At 43.7% G+C, this 22,481-nt stretch overlaps 1 protein-coding gene across 1 annotated transcript; it reads left to right on the top strand.

Moving 5' to 3' along the window:
* Nucleotides 1–4,781: 4,781 nt before the first annotated feature.
* Nucleotides 4,782–22,315, top strand: ZKSCAN2 (zinc finger with KRAB and SCAN domains 2). Its single transcript, XM_069571517.1, has 7 exons — nucleotides 4,782–6,057; nucleotides 7,060–7,246; nucleotides 9,564–9,655; nucleotides 9,982–10,108; nucleotides 13,438–14,121; nucleotides 15,912–16,403; nucleotides 17,733–22,315. Exons 1-7 carry the CDS (start codon nucleotides 5,653–5,655, stop codon nucleotides 18,653–18,655), a joined length of 2,910 nt encoding a protein of 969 aa, XP_069427618.1. The 5' UTR covers nucleotides 4,782–5,652; the 3' UTR covers nucleotides 18,656–22,315.
* Nucleotides 22,316–22,481: the final 166 nt, after the last annotated feature.

The following is a 22,481-nucleotide window of genomic DNA, read 5'->3' as shown; positions in this document are numbered from 1 at the left end:
TTTTATGTTTTTGTTTTAATATATTATTTTTTTAATCTTCTGGCTCTGCTGCACAGCATGTGGGATCTCAGTTCCCCAACCAGAGATTGAACTCATGCTGCCTGCACTGGCAGAGCACAGCCTTAACCACTAGACCGCCAGGGAAGTCCCTCCTTTCAGTTGTGTGAACACTCCACACTTTCCTTCCTCCAGGTCTTTACATTCTCTTGCCTTTTCTCCTTTCAGAAATGCTCTTCTACTAGCTGCATATCTATGGTTCCATCTCATCCTTCAGACTCCAGCTCACAAATATCAAACCTTAGAGAAACCTTTCATTGATCAGCCTTTCTAAAGTAACCTCTGCCTAGTTACAGTCTATGCCATCATCTTATTTTCTTCATAGCATTTATAACAATCTGATGTTACGCTATTTATTTATGTTTCCTCGTATGTTATTTTCCTCCTTCTCCAATCTCCACCTAGAATGTAAGCTTCTTAAGGGCAAGACTCATTTATGTCTTTCACCACTGTATCTTTGGTATTCAACACTTTACCTAGAACATAATTAGCTTCAATATCAAACCAGTCAATCCTAAGGGAAATCAACCCTGAGTGTTCATTGGAAGGACTGACGCTGAGGCTGAAGCTCCAATACTTTGGCCACCTGATGGGAAGAGCTGACTCATCAGAAAAGACCCTGATGCTGGGAAAGACAGAGGGCAGGAGGAGAAGGGGACAAGAGAGGATGAGATGGTTGGATGGCATCATTGACTCAATGGACATGAGTTTGAGCAAACTCTGGGAAGACAATGAAGGACAGGGAAGCCTGGCGTGCTGCAGTCCATGGGGTCACAAAGAGTCGGACAGGACTTAGCAACTGAACAATATGTGTTTAAAGGATGGGTGCATGAATAGAAAAATTAACAGACCCTAGAAATCATCTTACTCAACTCCCTGTATACTGAGTACTCTCTCGAACACTGTTTCCACAGTGGATCTGGCCCAGGAGTCTATACGGAAGCAGATTTTCTCCCAAAGACACAGAGATGCCCTCACCTTCCTACAGAACAGGCATACTTTCCACTGCCTTCCTCATAAAGTTCAAATGCTCTCCACATCTGTGTGCACAGCTTCATCTTTCATCACTTTCTTCCCCTAAGCTAAGGTCACAGGAAGGCACACTCAACTTCACACCATTACATAAAAATATCACTCATGCTCATGGTTTTGCCTCTCTTTGGAATACTAAACATCCCTCAGCTTCCCTCTATGAAGGTTTCCCTGGTAGCCAGAGAGGCTATACTCTGTACTGTCACCGGCCTTCATGCATCCCTCCACCACATTTATTCCTGTTGTTTAGTCACTAAGTCACGTTCGACTCTGTGCCCGTCAGGCTCCTCTGTCCACAGGATTTCCCAGGCAGGAATATATGACAATTCCATGACTAATTTTCCCCATTTTACTGTTAATACTTCAAATTAAAAAGTTATGTCTTATGTCTCTGCTTATCCCACCAGTGCCTAGCATAGCACCTCATAGCGATGCAGAGAAAAACCATTGACTATTACATATGCATATCAAGAAATAATTGAGAATTTTTCATTATTGTATTACTCAACGTGGTGAAAAGAGCTGGAACATTTAATTGGTTATTATTCTGTCAACTATCTGACCATCATTAGCAAACCAGTGGAGAGGAGAGGAGTGGAGATTTCTTAATCTGTGAAATGCAAATTTATTTCAATTAGTTACAATTTGGTTAAGAAATATTTGAAAATATTTATACTATGTCTGAAATAGACACACCAATATAAACATACTCAACTTTTTCACTTTTCACTTTCAGCTTGGATTTTTTTTAACTAAGCATAAGCACTGATAGAATTTCTTGGAACTCTATTAATATACACTTAATAAACAATTAATGTTCACTTTTATGGTAACCCTACATTAAATCTCATTGGCCAAAAGCAAGTTATAGCTGCTCTAGTTGCTGGCTAAAGGCTGGCAGATCAGTACCATGGACAGAGGAAAATCGTGCAAAAGGTGACTCCAGGGCTACTTGTAAAATAACAGCTGTGATAGCAGATGTACTACCAAGGAGAGACTGGTGTGAATGTTCCTCTGGGTATCATGGGAAGAGCGTGACATTAGGGTTTGGGTTTTAAGAAAACAACCACTCTGCCAAGATGGTTCTGAGTAGCATAATCTGCTTCATTTATTGGCCCAGATTGATTCACTACTTTCCCAACAATTTGCTCTTCTGTTCCCAAGGTGCCAACATTTTCATACTGAAGTAAATGTAAATACCTAACTAGAAAATATGAAGAACATTTGTTCTTTTTACCTGTCCAGCATCTATGACCCTTTTTTCCTTTCCAAACCACCTTTCAAACAAATAAGATGTCTTTAATAGATGACACTACAGAATTTTTGATACTGTTGGGAAGCATTTATGATGATATTGAAGTTATGTTTAAGGTGGAAGTTCCTGTCTTTTAGTGGTACATCCTGACAGTTACAGATGAAATAATATGGTATCTGGGATTTGCTTCAATATAATCCAGGATTAGGGGAGTGGACAGAGGTATAGGAAAGACAAGACTGGCCATGAATCGCTAACTGTTAAAGGCAGAGCATGAAAACATTAAATTCTCTCTACTCTCTTATATGGGCTTTCCTGGTGGCTCAGACAGTAAACAATCTGCCTGCCATGCAGGAGACCTGGGTTTGAGCTCTGGGTCGGGAAGTTCCCCTGGAGAAGGAAATGGCAATCTACTCCAGTATTCTTGCCTGGAGAATTCCACGGACAGAGGAGCCTGGTGAGCTACAGGCCATGGGATCACAGAGTCGGACATGACTGAGCAACATACATGTACACTTCTGTATGTTTGAAGTTTTCCAGTAAACACATACATATAGATGTGTATGCATGTGTCACCGGAAGACCCCACACAAAAAACCAAAAAGTGATTCCTGAAGAATGTATAACCCTGCTCCTAACAGATAATGCCGGGCAAGCCTTAAAACCCTCCGCTCCAAGAGTACCTTTAAGGAAGCTGAGCTGTAACTGTCCACTGCAGACTTGAAACTTTGAGCTATAACTCTCCACTGCTCCCTAATGTACCTGAGCTGCTTGTGACACTTGCTTCTCCTAAAAACACCAGATGGCTCCAGGAGCTTATAAAAGACCTTATTTCGTAGCTGACTCAGAATTGTTGGTGGCCACTTAAGTCTGAAGTAACCTTGGGCAGTTACATCACCTCACTGAGGAGTCAACGTCCTTAACTCTAAAACAGAGGTAATCTTACCTGCCTTGTAGGATTTCCATGAGAACTAAATTTTGCCTAGTCAGCTCTTACTCCTCCTTTGTTTCTCATCTCTAGCTTCACCTCTTCAAGAAACTTTCCCAGACCATTTCCCTCTAATACACACAGACTCTCAGCACCATGTTCCTCTCGTTGGCAGTACCTGCCACAGTTACAACTATCCATTGTGTAACATCTGCCTCTCTCAACAGCAGCAGGGGATGCTGTTTTTTCTCACCACCTATCACCATGCCTGGGAAAAGAAAAAAAAAAAAAAGAGGCTCAATAAAAATTATTTTAAAAAGACAAAAGAAATGAAGTAAAGGAAAGTAAACTTTGTAGACAGCTGTGTAAAGACAACTTCTGGTATATACTAGATGTGCAGCAATGGTACCCCATTCCAGTACTCTTGCCTGGAAAATCCCATGCATGGAGAAACCTGGTGGGCTGTAGTCCATAGGGTCGCTAAGAGTCGGACACGACTGAGAGACTTCACTTTCACTTTTCACTTTCATGTACTGGAGAAGGAAATGGCAACCCACTCCAGTATTCTTGCCTGGAGAATCCCAGGGACAGAGGAGCCTAGTGGGCTGCGGTCTATGGGGTCGCACAGAGTCGGACACGACTGAAGCGACTTAGCAGCAGCAGCAGCAGCAGATGCCCGGTAGAGTCTCACCTAATGTCTCTTGGCTGTTAGAATTTGCATGTCAAGATTTAACTAAGACTTTCTCTGAGAAAAGCCACTAAGTTCTATTTTCTAAAAGGCTATCTACCCAAGTCCCCACCCCCAGAATAGGGATTTTTCTTTTTTGCTTTGCACGCTGAGGTATACCAAATGCCTAAAACTGCCTGGCACCTAATCAGTAAAAGGATGGAGAGAAGGATGGATGGGTGGGCACTGTTCGGGGGTTTCACATAAGTTGGGTGACTGGACAACTCCTCCCGGCACCAGCAGGAGGAAGCTACAGCCCGTTGGAGGGACTCTGAGCCAGAGAAGACATCCCCTCCGAAAATGTTTGCACCCCCTCACCCCCGCCGACTTCCCGGGTGTCCGAGACAGTAAGAATCTCCCAGGCGAAGAGTAGACCCTCCCGCTGCCCTTCAGGCAACTGATGGGAACATTTACAGATGCGGATATTCACAGCAGCTCCCACAGGCAAGGAGCCAGTGCGGCGCCATGTGCCTCCGCGTGGGCTGCAGTCCCGCCGTCCGATCGCCTCACGCAGGAGTCCCGCCAGCACGCGACAGGGCCCAGAGCGTCACGGAACCCTCCGCCAGGCAAACGAGTTCTCATACCGCGCGACAGAAATAACTTTGCACCGCCTTGTCAGTAGCGCTCCTCCACCTCACAGTCTCCCCGCCTCCCAGATTCCCCGGCTGAGCGAGGACGCCCACTCCCCTTTCTCGTGCAGTTCTACCGCCTCCAGCAACGTGCCTGAACTGTGTCCCTCCGCCCCGCGGACGCAGCGCGTAAGCTCTGCCGCGCCCCTTCTCATTCCTAAAGTGTTTCAGCAGCGAGTCACTGCGCTGCGCGCTCTCGCGAGAGTCCACAGCGCAGCCCCCTCCCACCAGCCCCTCGCCGGCGAGGGAGCCTCCCCTGAACCCCATGGCGCACGGGCGCGAGCGGCGCATGCGTGGCCGCGGCTCCCAGCGCCCCCCGCGCAGTCCGGGAACAGAGCGGACGAGCAGCCAGTGAGGATCCCGTAGCCTCTATCCTGCGAAGCGTCGTCTGGTCCCCGCAGCTCCTTTCCCTTAAGGGGCAGGGCCGCTTGGCGGCTTTCCTCAGCGTGCGGAAGTTTCCTGAGGACGGCCCAGGCCACCTTGAGCCAGAAAAGCCAAGCGCTGGCCTCGGATAACGCCGGCCCCTACCACCCGCCCGCAGCGGCCTGGGCGCGCCGCCGTGCCCCGAGTCTCGAACCCGGAGCCGGGAGGGGCTTGCACACCCGGCCCCACCCACTCGGGGCCTCGCCTCCTCGGGATCGCCTACCCGGGCCCCTGACACACCCCCTCCCGGCCCCGCTGACGGCCCCCGCCCTCCTGTCCTCGGTCCCCTAGATTTTCTGGTCCTCTAGCCTCGCTGTTGCAGACATTGCACTAAAAGATGAATCCTGAAAAACCACATCGCGGGGACATATATTGTAGCGAGAAGAGGCCGAGTTTTTGGACCTTAGATTACAAGTTCACCTTTTCAAGGGCCTGGGATAGATTTGAGTAATCAGCCTAGGGTACCCTGTTCCTGCTGACACTGCCGTTTTCACCTCCGTTCCTTCCCATACTTCCAAAACCATTAGCAGGCGGCTCTCAGAGGTTTGACTTCCTTGAGTCTCCTTCGAATCAGAAGTAAGGTTGACCTCCGGGTTAGAGCATGGCTGCATCCCTGGACCCTCAGACCGACGCGCCCCTGGAGGTTGAAGGATGCCTCATAATGAAGGTGGAAAAGGAGCCCGAGTGGATATCGGAGCCCATTCTGGAAGGATCGGATAGCTCTGAGTCCGAGACCTTTCGCAGATGCTTCAGGCAATTCTGTTATGAGGATGTGACTGGACCCCATGAAGCTTTCAGTAAACTCTGGGAACTTTGCTGCCGGTGGCTGAAGCCAGAAATGCGTTCCAAGGAACAGATCCTGGAGCTGCTGGTGATTGAGCAGTTTCTCACCATTTTACCGGAGAAGATTCAGCTGTGGGCACAGAAACAGTGTCCGGAAAGTGGAGAGGAGGCGGTGGCCCTGGTTATACATTTGGAGAAAGAGACTGGAGGACTAAGACAGCAGGTGAGAGAGGCTTTTCCAAATTTTTATGTTTAGCAAGGAGAGGGTGGAAAGGAAAGTGGACAAGAGATGCATTGCAGAAAATGCAGATCACAGAAGGATAAATAGTAATGAAAGATCTTTAAAGGGGATCTACCTAAAAAGGATCAGAATTTCATATTAAATAGGAAAAAAGCTTTGGTTGAACTATTATCTTGCAAATGACACTAAACATTATGCATCTGAGTATTTGTTTTAAATCTTTGCATAATGTTTCCCCAAAATTTTGAGAGAACAATACATTATGCTTCACAGGGTTTGACTTCTGCAGCTTGCTCCTAAAGAGGGCTGTTTTGATCCCTCTCAAAATAAAAAAATAAAGAAAGGACTTCATCAGTTACCCAGGGCCTCCTGTAATCCTTTTATATTCCAGTCCAGTCTCCTGAAGTGCCGTCAGTGTCATCATCCTTGTCACCCTTCTCCATTTTAATCTCTGATCCTTATTGTCAGTGACTTTGCATGCTCCTCTAATTGTTTTTCCAACAGCCCTTTCCCTAACCTCATGAAATCCTGCAAGATTTGCACTTTCACCTGGCAAGGGATTTGCATTTATGTAAAGACCTGTCTATTAGCAAGTTGCTGTGCTGGTCAGAAATAGACACTCAGTGTCAAGATTAATTTTCTAAGTTTTCATTTCACTAGTGAATTAGTGTTCTGAGAACTTTCACTTCTCTGTGAACCTAATAGTATCAGAATACTCAGTATTCTGATAACAAGGAGGTCTGTATTTTACTCTTAACAGATTTTCCCTCTCTGTGTATTCCCCCCTCTCCTGTTCCCTTCTGCCTAGACTTTTGGATAGCACTATGGACCCGATGTCCTCAGAGGTCCCATTGGGAATAGAATGAAATTTTCACTCCTTCTCACATCTTCTGTCCTTCTTTGACATCTTTCATGGGGGAATTTGGCCTGATCCGGCGCTCTTTTCCTCCCGTTTTCCATTATGGCATTGCCTTTATTTCCCAGGTTAGCAGTCCTGTGCACTCGGAGAAGCAAGCCCCCCTTGGAGCAGCCTGGGAGGTGGCAGACTTTCAGCCAGAGCCAGTGGAGGCCCAGCCCAGAGTGACGTCTCAGGAGGAAGCTGAAAGCCTCCACTCAGGACGCCAGGAGCAGCCGAACCGAAAGAGAGAGCTTCGACCCTTACCTCAAAATGGTAAGAAGAATGTAGTGCTTGCCCTATGCAGAGACCATGCCAGATTTGTTTTGTAGCCCTAACATTCTGACTTGTTCACTGTAGGGCCCTCTCGATACATACTTGAAAATAAATTGAATATTTGGGGAGAAAGACTTCATTAGCTTCAAGAGTTAGGAATATGGGTGACGACTCTTTGCGACCCCATAGACTGTAGCCCACCAGGCTCCTCTGTCCATGGGGATTCTCTGGGCAAGAATACTGGAGTGGGTTGCCATGCCCTCCTCTGGGGAATCTTCCCAAGCCAGGGGACCCAGGTCTCCCACATTTTAGGCAGATTTCTTTACCGACTGAGTCACCAGGGAAGTCCAAGTAAAAGGGATCTTAAGATGAAATTTGAGAAAGTTTAAATTGTCCAGACTGGCCTTCAGGTCTCCTAATGTTATTTAAGAGTCTGCATTCTGCAGTCAGCTTGTGGGTTTTAGTCCTGCATGTATATGATTTCTTGGCTGGCTATAAACACCTTGAAAGATTGGAAGAGGTAATGAGATTTATTTTCAAAAGTAATTCACAGTAAGGTATCACAGAAGTGACATGTGAGAGGGATAAGACTTCGCAGAGAAGGGACCACTGATGTTCATGTCTGCCCTGGACATTAATGAATCAAGTCAGATACAAGGAAATGAAGACCGGTCCTCCCCATCTCCTGCAGCATAGTGTCAGGCTTAAAGAGAGGAGTGGAAAGATCGCTGGACCTAGAGCACAGTATAAAAAAGCATGGGTGTATATCCTTTCTCTGCCCTTCTTTCTTTGTGATCTGAACAAGTAATATTAATCAACCTCTGTATTAATGCATAGAGATTAAGAGATTAGGCTTTAGAGGCAGACAATCTGGGTTCAAAACCTAATTCAGCCATTCTTTATCTGTGTGACCTTGGTCAAGTTGCTAAACTTTTTGAACTTTCCATTCTTTCATCTCTAAAAGGAAGATAGTAAGATTTTAGCATAGATTAAAAGAAGCCTCATAAAAAAGTCAATGCATAATAGTGCTCAACACATGTTAGTTTCCTTTCTCCCATAATGGCATGGTTATTTTTAAACTTTCAAATCTATCTGATTTATACAATCCCTCATCAAGAGGCAAGATTCACTGCTATGGACACCACCTCCTTATCTGTCCCGAAATTCATGTTATGATAGAATGCTTTGCAAATATTAATGGTTTCTGGATTCTTTAATGTTTGTTCGTCAACATCAAAGTTCCTGTGTTCCAGAGATGTTATGGGGAGGGAGGTGGTGGGAGGGGGGTTCATGTTTGGGAACGCATGTAAGAAAGATTTTAAAATTAAAAAAAAAAGAATTAAAAAAAAAAAAGTTCCTGTGTTCACATGGATTAGATGCTGTCAGTTACTTTACCTGGTAAATGTATAGTATTTCTGGGTTTTGCTATTCCAGGGTGATAATGAGTTCCTAAAATGGGAAAGTTTGTTCTATGGAGGTTCTTACTGGGGGTATGGAGGACAGGAAATTTGAGGGCTAAGTATCTCAGAAAGGCGAATACCTTCTAAAAGATGACATAGGATTTCAGCCAGGTGTGCTAAAGGGAATGATATGTTTCCAAGGAAGTGGTTCCATTTGGTTTCGTAGAAAGTAGTAAAGCAAGCTTCTGAGTTCTTGGTCACAGTAACATTTATTTTTGAAGTTTTCCTAGGTAGTGCTAGGGCAGAAGTTAGACTGCAGATTTTCTTATACTATATAAGTTTATTTCTTTTCCTTCCACCTTTCCGGGGGTACGTTTGCCTTTAGTATTAAATACTGTGTGTCTATATTTGTTAACTTTATAAGGATGATATTTACTCAGAGGGGATGAATTTATGCTAGAGATTGCAAACTGGTAACTCATGTGCCAAGTCAAACTTGTTTCTCAAAGAGTTTGGGGATGGAGGTTTTGTTTGTCTGTAGTTCTCAAGGTTTAAGACTTGAGATTGTACATAAAAATCCAGCTTTCTAGCTTCTCTTGAAAAACGTTAGAAACTCTGGCTATGGCAGGGCCATAGTCTAACAGGGAGGCATCACCCAGAACCAGACACTGGACCTGTGCTCTCCAGTTCCCCACAGTCCTCACCTCCCCTCTTTTCATGATGTACTTTGCCTGCTTTCTTCCTGAAAGCATCTGCATTTGTGAGCCCTGCTCATGGTTTGGAGCATTGTTCTGAACTCATGGAAAAAATGACCAATTTTTGTTGGTTTTTTCATATATGCTCATCCATAAAAGGAGAAGCAGAATGAGTAAAAGGGCCAGAGCCCACAGCACTAATAGTTTCTTTTCTTCTTACAGCTCGGCCTTCTCCCTGGGTTCCTTCTCCTGCTAATGAATGGAACACCGTAGATCAGGAAGTAACAGCCACACGAGTTCCTGTCAGGTCCCAGGTAAATTGTAACAGTTTTCTCTGGCCTAACTTCCTAGGATATTCAGTCACAATGATTTCAAGCCTCTGTACCCACTCCAAGAGACTTTTCCCCCATTGTTCCTTTTCCAGAAAAGACTGCACGCAGCCTTCTGAGTATTCAGACTCCTTGCTGGGTCCTCTCTCTTATGATTCTTTATAGTACCTTTGCTTCATTTGACACATAATGTATACTTGGTTCTTTGATTTCGGTTTTTATTTAGGGCTTTCCTATCCTTCATCCGTGATCATTCATCCTTCAGAACCTATGTGGTTATCTTGGTAGTCATTACTCTTAGTGTGTTACAGGGACCAGTGAAAGATGTCCACACGGCAAGAGGTTTTTCCTACAAAAAGAGTGTGCATCAGATTCCTGCTCACAAAGACCTCTACCGGGATATTAGAAAGGAGAGTGTTGGGAACATGGTCTCCCTGGGTAAGGATTCTATCCCTTTGCAAATAAAAGATGTGAGGATTTCTAGTGTATTCACTTCTACTGATAGTAAAATAGTTATAAAAATGTTGTCATTTTAAGGGCCATGGGTTTTCTAGTCATTTCTGTGCTCTAGCATACCATGCTCTCGTACCTCACTCATTCCTCTCTTCCAATTTATATTATAGATTTATGCATATTCTTATGATTTAGTGATTAAAACATTAGAGAGGTTTATAGCTGATTGTCATGTTATTTAAATATAAAACTCACCCACATCCACTAGACTAAAAACTCTATAAAATCACAAGGTATTTTTAGGATTTGTTTTTGTTTAACATACAGTAACCCCAACATTGTGCACAGAGCCTGTCTATGGGTGATACCCAGCAAATGTTCATTGAATGGATAGAAATCTGATAAATGGAAGAAAAAAAGTGATTTAAATACAATACCCATGTGAATTATTTAAATAGCACACATTTTTACAAGCACACATAACCACTTGTTAAGTGTAATTTTACAAGCAAACTTTTGAAGAACTGTATCATCTGCTTTAACAGCAGGGATAAATATGCTTCATTCATATGTAAGCTGCAAGTCAAAGATTACTTATGAATAGAATGAAAGGCCTAAAATGTGTACAGTACACACTATAGATACTACAGACCTGTGTTGTTTAATAGAGTAGCCACTAGCTACCCGTGGCTATTTCAATTTAAATTTATAAAATTAATTAAAATCAAATGAAGTTTAAAATTCAGTTTCTCAGTGGCAGTAGCCATATTTAAGTTATTCAGTAACTGTACTGGACAGCACAGTTACATAACTTCGTCACAGGAATTTCTGTTTGACAATACATGTAGACACTAAAGTATAGAGATTACAAAATGGGCCATGTCAAACTGAATGAATGAAGATAAACCAACAGTTGTTTATGATCAGAAAGCAATTAAAGCACTTGGAAAAAATTGCCAATTTAAGATGATACCAGTGACACACCAGTAACAAAGCACTCTTCCCAAAACAGCAGGACCCTTGATTTTAACTTTCACTTAGGGCATCCGTGCTTCATTGCTGACCATTCATCCTTCAGAGACTTGTGTGGTTATCTCAGTAGTCATTGCTGTTAGTTACAGAGACCAGTGAAAGGTACCCATGTGGCAAGTTGCCCACACAATAGGTGTTTCCTAGTGTTGCCTTGGATCTCACAGCATCCAGACCTAGTAAAATGATGGATTAGAGGCCTTAGTGAAAGCTGCTGTGAGTGGGTTAGAGACCATACTCTGCACCTTCAACTGTAGCCCAGTGATTCCATGTGTAATAATTATATACGGAAAAGCTCAGGGACACCTCGCACAGTGTTTTATCTCAGATTGCAAACTAAAGGCCCATGAATCTAGCCTGAAAATTTATTTGGGCCTTGCACAGAGTTGTAACTTAAAATTTGTTCATAAATCTGGATTTCCAACATCTCTTAAAAAACCTACCGTCAGGCACATTCTCACACTGCAGCAGGTGACCAGAGCAAAGTGGAGGAACTTGTGCTGAATGGCCAGGGCTCTCACACCAGCCTGCCTGGTCCTTGTAGATGTTTGAACTTCCATTGTCCGTGCCCTTCTCTCATGTGAAAATGAAGAGCAGATCCTCAGCCCCAGGGTTCTTTCAGCAAGGATTTGATTTAATGCTGCTTCTCTAGGAGCGGCTTCCTTGATAGCTCAGTTGGCAAAGAATCTGCCTGCAATGCAGGAGACCCCGGTTTATTCCTGGGTCAGGAAGATCCCCTGGAGAAGGGATAGGCTATCCACTCCAGTATTCTTGGGCTTCCCTTGTGCCTCAGCTGGTAAAGAATCTGCCTGCAATGCGGGAAACCTGGGTTCAGTCCCTGGGTTGGGAAGATCCACTGGAGAAGGGAAAGGCTACCCACTCTGTATTCTGGCCTGGAGAATTCCATGGATTGTGTAGTCCAGGGGGTCGCAAAAAGTTGGACACGACTGAGTGACTTTCACTTCACTCTCTAGGAAAATTCCATGAAGCTCTTTTGTGTGTTTTCTATAGAAGAAAACTAAATGTTATTACATACCTATTAGACATTAGACATGTTATAGATGATCACTTATTTAATATTACTAGCACCTTGTTGGGATTCCCAGGTGGCTCAGTGGTAAAGAATCTGCCTGCCAGTGCCACAGGAGACACAGGTTCAGTCCTGGGTCAGGAAGCTGCCCTGGAGGAGGAAATGGCAACCTATTACAGTATTCTTGCCTGGGAAATCCCATGGATGAAGGAGCCTAGTGGGCTACAGTCAACGGGGTCACAAAGGGTCAGATGCAACTGAGCATGCATGCACTGACCTTTGGATAGATGATATTATTCCCTAGGAAACTGACGCTCAGAGAGATTAAGAAACTTCCCCTCGTCAAAAAGTAAAGTTAAGTGGTAGAGCTGCTACTGCTAAGTCGCTTCAGTCGTGTCCGACTCTGTGTGACCCCAGAGATGGCAGCCCACCAGGCTCCCCCATCCCTGGGATTCTCCAGGCAAGAACACTGGACTGGGTTGCCATTTCCTTCTCCAATGCATGAAAGTAAAAAGTGAAAGTGAAGTCGCTCAGTCGTGTCTGACTCTTAGCGACCCCATGGACTGCGGCCTACCAGGCTCCTCCATCGATGGGATTTTCCAGGCAAGAGTACTAGAGTGGGGTGCCATTGCCTTCTCCGAGTAGTGGAGAAGTGGTGGAGCTAGGATTCAAATTTAAGACATTTTGATCTCCACAGTACTGTAAGGTAATAAATTCAAGTTGCTTTCCTATTATTGCATCTCTTTCCCATTAATTTGGCTAGAGTGTCTCCAAAAATTCATGACTTCTCACCTCCCACAGCCCCAGTGTGTGTGTGGTGTGTGGGGGTGTGTGTGTGTTGAGTGGGGGATTGAGGAGATACAGGGAACAGCTGTAAGCACACTTTATAAGTAATAAACACCAGTTCATAGGAACATGCTGTGAATCTAACAATGTTAGATACTTGAGAGACAGTCAAAGGTAATAAGTGTTTCTTACCCATAAAGATTTTCCTTTAAGAACTAGCTGGGGAAGGAAGTGGTACATACATGAGATGTGAAACGGTAGTATAAGTTAGTAGGTGATTGTGAGGAATAACTCATGCAAGAATCTAGTGTGCACTGTCATGGTTGAGGAAGGCTTTAGAAAAAAGATGAACTGGACAAGATCTTTAAAGGATAGCTGTGAACAAGGGGTCCAGGAGAGCATGCTAAGCAGGACCTTGGGGCATGCAGTCATGATCTCCCTAGCCTGAAACGTGTTTGTTTCACTGTAGGAAGCACAGTGTCTGCAGCTAACAAGATAGCCCGGCTGGAGCCGAGAAAGGAGCCATGGACCATAGGTCTGCAGTCCTCTAATAAGAGGACTGTCCTGCGAAGCAACTACATCAAGGAAAAGTCAGTTCATGCTATTCAGATCCCTGCAAGGAATGCAGGGAAAACATGGAGAGAGCAGCAGCAGTGGGGTCTGGAAGATGAAAAAATAGCAGGCGTGCATTGGAGTTACGAGGAAACTAAGACTTTTCTTGCAATTCTCAAAGAGTCTCGCTTTTATGAAACACTTCAGGCTTGTCCCCGAAACAGCCAGGTATATGGTGCTGTGGCTGAATGGTTGCGAGAATGTGGCTTCCTCCGAACACCAGAACAGTGTCGGACCAAGTTCAAAAGTCTGCAGAAGAGTTACCGAAAAGTGAGAAATGGCCACGTGCTAGAACCCTGTGCTTTCTTTGAGGACATGGACGCTTTGTTGAATCCTTCAGCTCATGCTTCATCCACAGATAAGCCAAGGGAGATTCTGTCTCTCCCCAGACCGAAGAGAATTGGCATCAGTGCTAAAGAACAGATCAATTTGGTGGAGGAGGAAGAAGCTGCAGAAGAGTCTGATGGTGATGAAATGGGCGTTGAGTTTATCTGGAAGCCTGAGCTTCATGGTGCCCCTGTCATATTTCAAAACCTGAGTGGTAAGAATGGTGCTTTTATTCTTGTATGAGAATGGATGATGTGGTCTTGTGGAAAAAGAAGTAGACCCCCAGAAGTGACCAAACACAGGGAATTCTGACACACACACTTGCCACTCATCACTGTGATTGGCCACGTAACTGAAAGTGCTCCTAGGTGTTCGTTGCTGCCCCCAGTGCAGTCTGAGTAACAGCCATGAAGGATTCTTTTTCAGATTAGAGCACAGCATGGATTTTGAGTATTTGGAGTCTGTGGAAGGAAAATAAATGGAGTCCAGGGTACTAAGGGATCTAACATTATTTAAGAATTGTTATAATACAGTCAATTGTGTTAGATTATAAAAGTCAAGGACCCATTATCAAGGATAGCCAGTAAAAGAATGTGTAACCAACAAAAAAAGAATTGAAAAAAAAATGAAATTCTGAAAGAAGAAAGGAGAGAAAAAGGAACACGAAGTAACAGCAAATGGCAAGGAAAAAAAACAGGATGGTAGGTGTGTATCCACATGTCATTAATTATAAATTTAAAGGACAGGTTTTTCAGATATATTTTTTTAACTATATTTACAAGAGATACATCTTTAATATAAGGACACAGAGACATTAAAATTAAAAGGATAGAAAAAGATACTATGCTAAAGAATGATGTTGAAATTTGGGGACTGGGAAATGGAGAACTAAACCACCAGTTGACAGTCATTGCGTAACAGTTGACTTACCATATAACTACTTAGAACTCAATTTTCTGTCTTTAAAATATGGCTTAGATTACGAGCCTAGTTGTTAGTGTTAAATAATATGGATGAAGGCATTCTGCGGATGCTAAAATGCAATAGAACATTGCCTGGTGTCATAGTTATTTGTACCACCTTATGAAAAAGAGGATAGTTTCTTAGATAAAATGGAAAAATAAACCAGACTAGAAGAGCTGAGACTGTAATCATGATTATACCTATTCAAAGGAAACAAATCTCAGGGAAAAGATGGGAAGATGTATTACACACATACAGGTATTCACCATTCTGGAGATCCATAAACCTGAGGGTCAGACAGTTTCAAATTTGGGAATCCAGTGAGACTGAAGGAAACCCATGAGGCAGAGGTTAGAAAAGACTTTACTACTACAGATTACAAAACACCCCAAAAGCATGTTTAACTATATTCAAACATACTCTTAAAACTTTAATTCTGCTATAAAAGCAGGACATCTGCTTCTCTTACAGATCATTTCATCTCTTGAAGTAGAGGACTCAGTAACATCAAAAACTACTCTAGATATAGTTCTCTTCAAAGAAGATGAGCTAAAGAGCTGATAGCAACTCTCATGTTGTTGGGTGTCTTAGTCCATTATTCCTAAAAAAATTTTTAAAGGCAGACAGCTGACTCCTTAATAACCATAGCAACAGCAGATTTAGGGGCTACATTTTTATTCTAACAGATAAATTTTGAGATCAGTATATCAATTTTAAAATCCTTTTGGGTTTTTGACTAAATAGATTTGAGAATTGATATCTGTACAGTTTGAGTCTTCCTACCCAGAAATATAGTGTCTCTCCATTCTTTGTAATTCTTTTATGTCTTTCAATATAATATTACAGATTTTTTATTCAGACCCTCTCCTTTCTTGCAAAGCTTATTCCAAGACATATCATTGTTCCAGGGAATGGGATTTGTTTTCTTGTACTTCTTATATTTTGTAATGTATGAAGGCTACAGGCAACTTATGTCTTTGAACTTTACCCTTGAATGGCTGCAGACACCTTGTATCTTTGAACTTTATCCTTGAATGGCAGGTGTGCACTGGGGCTACGAGGAAACCAAGACTTTCCTTGACATCCTCCATGAGACTCGGTTTTACGAAGCACTGCAAGCCTGTCATCGGAAGAGCAAGTTGTATGGGGCCGTGGCTGAGCAGCTGCGTGAGTGTGGCTTCCTCCGAACTCCGGAACAGTGCCGGACCAAGTTCAAAAGCCTTCAGAAGAGTTACCGCAAAGTGAAAAATGGTCATGTGCTAGAGTCCTGCGCATTCTACAAGGAGATGGATGCTCTGATTAACTCGCGGGCATCTACTGCTCCCACCAGCTCCCCAGAAGAAGCCCCATCACCCTCAGTTCAAGAAAGAGAGGACATGGAAATTGAACCCCAGGAACCTACGGTCTGGGAACCTGAGGAGGACTCCCAGGAGGCTCTTGTTGAAGACTCTGGCAGTGAGAGAATGAGTGAGGAAGAAATCATGCAAGAACCAGAATTCCAGGGACCTCCAGGTTTACTGCAAAGCCCAAGTGGTAAGGATCATTGGGGCTCTGGGGTAAAGGAGGAGTCAGTGGGATTACTGACAAATTAGGAGAGCTGGCACATCACATGTGCATATCTGTTCATTAAACAATATTTGTGTGTCCTGTGCCATTTGAGGAGAAGGGTAAAGTAGCAGTGAATAAAACAGTCCCTGTCCTCATGGTGCTTCTGTTCAAGGGAGGAGCTTCTACGTTTTTGTGATTTAGTCCTTGGGATCCCAGCCTTGGTGTTTGTGTGTAGGGGGAAGATAATGTTTTATATCTCCTAGAAATACTGTTGGGAAGAACTTGGAATTATATGTGAGAAAAACTCAGGCCAAGGAGACATGTTGGTAAGCTCGGAGCAGAAATGTCTGTTATGTGTGATATGCATAAGAAAAAGGCAGAGACAGAAAGACTTTATTCTGGTTCTGAGCTCCACCTGCGGGTATCCCACCAACCACTGAATGCCCTCACAGGCATCTCACCAGCAGCCCAGCCTTAAAAGTTTGAAAAGGAATATCAACACCTTCCTTCCCACAACATGGCTCTTCCTGGTGCCCTCCTATAGCACATCCGACCTGGAAAGGTAGGGATGTGTTTTGATGCCTTCTCTTTCGTTTACATCCAGGCAGATGACATATTTTCTCAACTGTTGGGGAATTTGCATCTGCCCCCTTTTTAGTTGCCATAACCACCAGTTTAGCATTTCTCTGTCTCTTGCCAAAACTATTGTAAAAGTCCCCAAACCAGTTTTCCTCATTAGACTTGTGTTAAGCTTCCACAGCCATCCTTAATCTGAGCTTTTTAACCTTACCTGTCATTATTTTCCTTCCTATACTCTATGCTGGTTCAAAACAAACGTTTGAAAAGGGAGTTCACACACATGCTCTTTGGTGGTATTTTTATGAGAATTTGTAGTCGGCAAGATGAAATTGTTGACTCTGGAACTGGAACTGCTGAGTTGATAACTTTGGAAACAAAGTCCTTCTGTACCATCTCTGGTGAACCTTGTATTTTAAGATGAGCTCCAGACCTGTCACCAAATTACCAAGTTCTGTGTAAGCCAACTGCTAGGCTGTAACTTCCTCCAAGGCCCAGATGGACCCAATCAGAACACTTCGAAAGATGACGTGATTAGGGCTTCTTATGTAAGTCAGTGGATTCACTGATGGCTGTCCATGGGACTGAAAGAAAGTAAGACCCAGTACATCAGAAAAGAGTCCCCCTTGCCTGAGGTCAGTGAAGCACACAGAGGCCTTAAGGTACAGGGCCTGTCAGCTGTATTATTTATATTAACCCAGAACTGGTCTGAAATTTTTATTGTCTTCTCTTTTTCAGATTTTGAAATTGAAAGTAGTATCAAGGAAGATGCAACACGGGTGATCTGTAAGGACATGGAGCAGCATAGGGCATTCATAGAAAAGTCTAAAAGGGTCATTTCCCAGAATGTTGATCCAGGTAAATATCATAAAAGGGATTGCATCTCAGGAAGACAGTGGGAAAACCTTCATGGAATCCGACAGGGAAAACTGATGCCTCAGCCTCGAGATTTGGGGAAAGCCATAGTGCATCAGAGGCCTCTCGTGGGGAAGAGGCCCTTCCGGCTCCTCAGATATGGAGAAAGCTTTGGAAGGAGTGCGCGTCTCATGTGCCGCATGACCCACCAGAAGGAAAACCCTTCTAAGTGTAGTGTCTGTGGGAAGTGCTTCGGTAGAAGCAGGAGTCTAGTCCGACACCAAAGAATCCACACGGGAGAAAAACCTTTCAAATGTCTCGACTGCGGGAAAAGCTTTAATGACTCCTCCAACTTTGGTGCCCACCAGAGAATTCACACAGGAGAGAAACCCTACAGATGTGGAGAGTGTGGGAAATGCTTCAGCCAGAGCTCAAGTCTCATTATACACCAGAGAACCCACACTGGAGAGAAGCCCTACCAGTGCGGAGAGTGTGGGAGGAGCTTCACCAACAGCTCGCACTTCAGTGCCCACCAGAGAGTCCACACCGGCGAGAATCCCTACAAGTGTGTGGACTGTGAGAAAAGTTTCAATAACTGTACGAGATTTCGCGAGCATCGGCGAGTACACACCGGGGAGAAGCCCTACGGGTGCATCCAGTGTGGCAGACGTTTCAGCAAGAGTTCTGTGCTCACCAAACATCGGGAGGCTCATGTGAGAGAAAAGCTGCTGCCACCCCCGCCAGCATTCTGCTCCCCGGAGAACCCCCTCAAGGGCAAGACTGATGAATTCAGGCAGACTTTATGATGATGAGCTCTTCTCTTCCTAAACGTCCCCTTAGTCATTTTACCCTGATATCACTCTTGGAAGCAATCTTTTCTTAGCTAGAAAGAGTCATTGCCAAGATAAGCTTGAGAGCATAAATAAGCTAAAGGCTTGGATCCTGTTCTCACCTCTGCCTCTTACTTGATTAGTCTGTTCCTCTCCTTCTATGTGTCTCAACCTTTTCCCTTTAATAAAGTGAAGAAGATACAGGGTCTGAGTGCAGAGGGAAATTCTCTTCAGTATGTCGAGGCCACTGCCGTGGGATCACTAAACCCAGCAATATCCAGATTCAGCGCAGGGGAGACTTGTTGCCAAGGAAATAAAAAATGTTCAAAGTCGTTTTCATTATCCACCACATGTGATCCCGGATGCAACTCAATCACAGTTTCCTGTTTGGGTAGAAATTTCAGGAGCCTGATAAGAACCACATCGGATCTGTCTTGGTTTTGAAGGTATGCACAAAAGGAGATTGAAGATTTTTTCGTTCCCTTCAGGAGTCTGTTTCAGTGTACCTTTTTTGTGTCAAGAAGTTGATCTAAAGAGCTCGGGTAGTGTTTCTGTATTGTCACTGAAACAATGCCCTGCCCTCCATAGAGAAAGGATGCAACTGATCACCCATTGTCCTTTGTAGACTGACCCTCTCTGTACCTGAAGACTGACATGCCCTTGGCTGTTGCCTCTCCAGCCTAGGCATAATCCAGTTCCCTTTACTGTTTCTTGTAAGTCCTACACTTACCTCTTCGTTGTTCTGGGTGCCCTTGTCTGACTCTTCTGAACTACCATGCCTTCCTCAGACTGAGTAGCTTGCATGCTCCTGGTGTGTCTCATTAAAGTAGAATTCAGACACTTTCCAGTTCTGAATGTGTAATTGCTCTGGTTTTTATCTAGAATATGACTGATAGGTGGCAAATTTTCTGCCTCCCAACCCCACACTTATATATAATGTTATATAATTTTAGATAGTTTTCTAAAACTCTGAGGAGCCAGGGAAGAAGTGAGTTAGAGACCTGAAACATTCAATATTTCAAAGACCAGTTGGGCTCCTTAGCCCTGCTTTAGATCAGGTAGTCACCTTGGTCCAGACCAGCACTCCAGGGCAGTTTGTTAAGTATACCATTGTCTTTTTTTGAGGCTAGCCCTTGTTCATGTGGTCATAAACCTCTCTGTAGAGCTGAGTAATTTATACAACTCTACAGCTCACTGATTGAAGGTGGAAATACTTTCTGATACTTCCAGCCCAGAACACTTAATGTTTTCCACACTTAACTGTTGGTCTGAAAAGTCTCTTTGACAACCCCCAGCACTGATGCAATAACTACTGAAGGAAGAGTTCAAATGGGGAGATAGTTCACTTACAGATGTTGCAGGTAAACACCTGGGATTTGGTCATCCAAAGCTGTTACTTCAGGATGCGACCAGTGGCATTTATACCCTTAAGATGACGGTGATCTCGGGGGACTTTGCTTTGGGAAAGGAGAAGTCACAAGTTTAGTGGAAAAATAACCAGAGTCAAGGCTGTGTGTAGATCATTTTTTCACTTTTCTCCTTTTCTTTGTCAGATGCTGTCTTATTAGAAGACATCTGAGTATGTTTGAATTTTCTGAAACTTAAACAAGGAGGATATAGGCAGGAAGGAAGGAAACCCAACCTATGGTGTCAGAATAGGCTGTGGCCTGTTGGAAGGCAGGTGACTCAGGTAAACGTTGATAAATGTTTCTTTCTGACATTCGTTAGGAGCATTACGATTGTCCGCATCTCACTAGGTTGATTTCTGCTGTGTTGTCCAAATTATAAATTCCTAATAGTTTAGTGCAGTTTCATGTCACTAGTGTGCCCAGCACAGAGAGGTGTGTGTGGTGCCAGTGGGTGTGTGCTTGTATTGTGTAGATGTTCTGGAATTCCTGCTCTAGAGAAGATGCACATTAATAGAAATCACCACTTAGTAATAGGTACCCAGGGTTGATCACTATATCAAAGCATGATTCAGGAAAGTAGATGATTTACTATAAGTATTAATTAAGCACGGTTATGTGTAAGGCTATGTTCTAGGCACAGTGAGGGATATAAAAATGAAAAAAGGCTTGGTGTCTGTGCTCAAGAAACTTGCAACATGGTGAACGAACTATTGCAGCAAAAGATAATGCCAATGACATTCATGTCAGTTATGGAACATTATTTGTTCATTAATGAAAGAGCCACCTTCTCTCGCAGAAGAGTTTTTCTCAATGCCTAAAATCGTATTTTCTACCTCCGTCTCTTAAATTTCCCCAATGGCCAGAAAGGCTCAGGAACCAGTCCTTCTCCAAGTGGAACAATCCAATTCTGTCTGTCATGTCTGGGATCATGCCGAGGTGGAATTTGGGTCCCCTTACCTATTCTCAGTTGTAAGTGGGCATTTGGACTTGTATTAAATTAACTTAATGAACTTTGCTTCTATAGAAGGAGACAGTCCTACCCACCATCTTAGACCAAGGCTGTTGGTATTTTATCTTTTATCAGGTGGAACATGAAAGTCAAAAGTGAAGTCACACACTGATTACTATGTCTCATATCACATAACTGCCTTCATGACAATCCGTAGAAGTTTTTTTTCCTAAGTTTCAGTAGCAGGGAAAGCTCTGATCCTAAAGCAAAAAAAAGTTACCTTACAAACACTGTGACTTTTTTTTTTAGCAACTTACTACTATTCTTTCTTTGTTCTGGCTGCTGGAACAAAGAAACTTACAAAAACAGAACTTTTAAGTCACCTCAGCCAACCACTTAAACCTGTATTTACTTAATCCTATCTTATATCTTTAAAAATTACCCCATATCCTATTTTTTTAAAGTGTACATAAGTAGTCATTTTATTCTCTGACTTCTTCACCAAGACCCTTTGGAGCCTGGCTGTATCCCTGCCTGCGCTTACTGTGTTACTCCCTCAAATACCCTAATTCTTACTGGCATTTTTATTACACATACAACCTACTTTATTCATCTGGAAGGAAACTTTTTTTTTTTAAGAGGAAAACTTCACAGTATGCTTAAAACAGCTCAGGGCAGCCTGCCACATAGAATGAGCATTAGACCAGAAGCTGTAGACAGGTTTTATTCTTGTCACTACCACTTTCTGAGTGTTGTTGGACAAACCAGTCTCTCCTGGGCCTGAGTTCCTTATCTGAAGAGAAGTTGAGCATGATTGCCAAGACCACTCCAGCTCCAAGGTCCTGTGAGGCTGTGGGGCATCGGAAGAGAGAAGTTATAAGACCAGGCTGCCACCCTGGCTCGCCACTGCAGGCAGCATTCAGGCCATACTGAATCCATCCCATGAGTCCATCCCATCCTTCCGCAAGAGGTTGCTGTGAGCAGTCCAGGAGCATGCTCAGTGAGGAGAAGGACAAATCACTCATGTTCAACAGCAGGCGATAGATAGTGGCAGGTAGCTGCAGTGAAGAAAGCCGATTTGGGGACCTCTGGTGCCCCATGACAGATGAACCTCAACTCTGAGGGAGCCGGGGACACCCCAAATGCAATGCTAAGCCCTTACCTCTGAATGCATTCCTAATATAAATGTATGTCCACTCATTGTTTTGTGTGAATGTTCACTTAGATGTCTTCTTGAAAACTTGTATGTGAAATAAATGTTTAAATAAATGACTCCCATTGGTTTTTGCCATAATTTGAAGGCTGTCTTCATTAAGGAAAAAGAGAACTTATTCAAAGGTAATAAAAGCTGATTCTCACAGCTAAAGAGAATCTCGGTCTCTTTTCCGGTCCACTGTTCTGCCCCACAGCTAGCAGGGGTCTCGTGTGAGCCCACAGCTATTCC

Source organism: Ovis canadensis, chromosome 24, assembly GCF_042477335.2.
Source record: "Ovis canadensis isolate MfBH-ARS-UI-01 breed Bighorn chromosome 24, ARS-UI_OviCan_v2, whole genome shotgun sequence".
NCBI classification, from domain to species: domain Eukaryota; kingdom Metazoa; phylum Chordata; class Mammalia; order Artiodactyla; family Bovidae; genus Ovis; species Ovis canadensis.
Note: the sequence above shows the minus strand (reverse complement) of the source record. Positions and strands in the feature narration are given on the sequence as shown.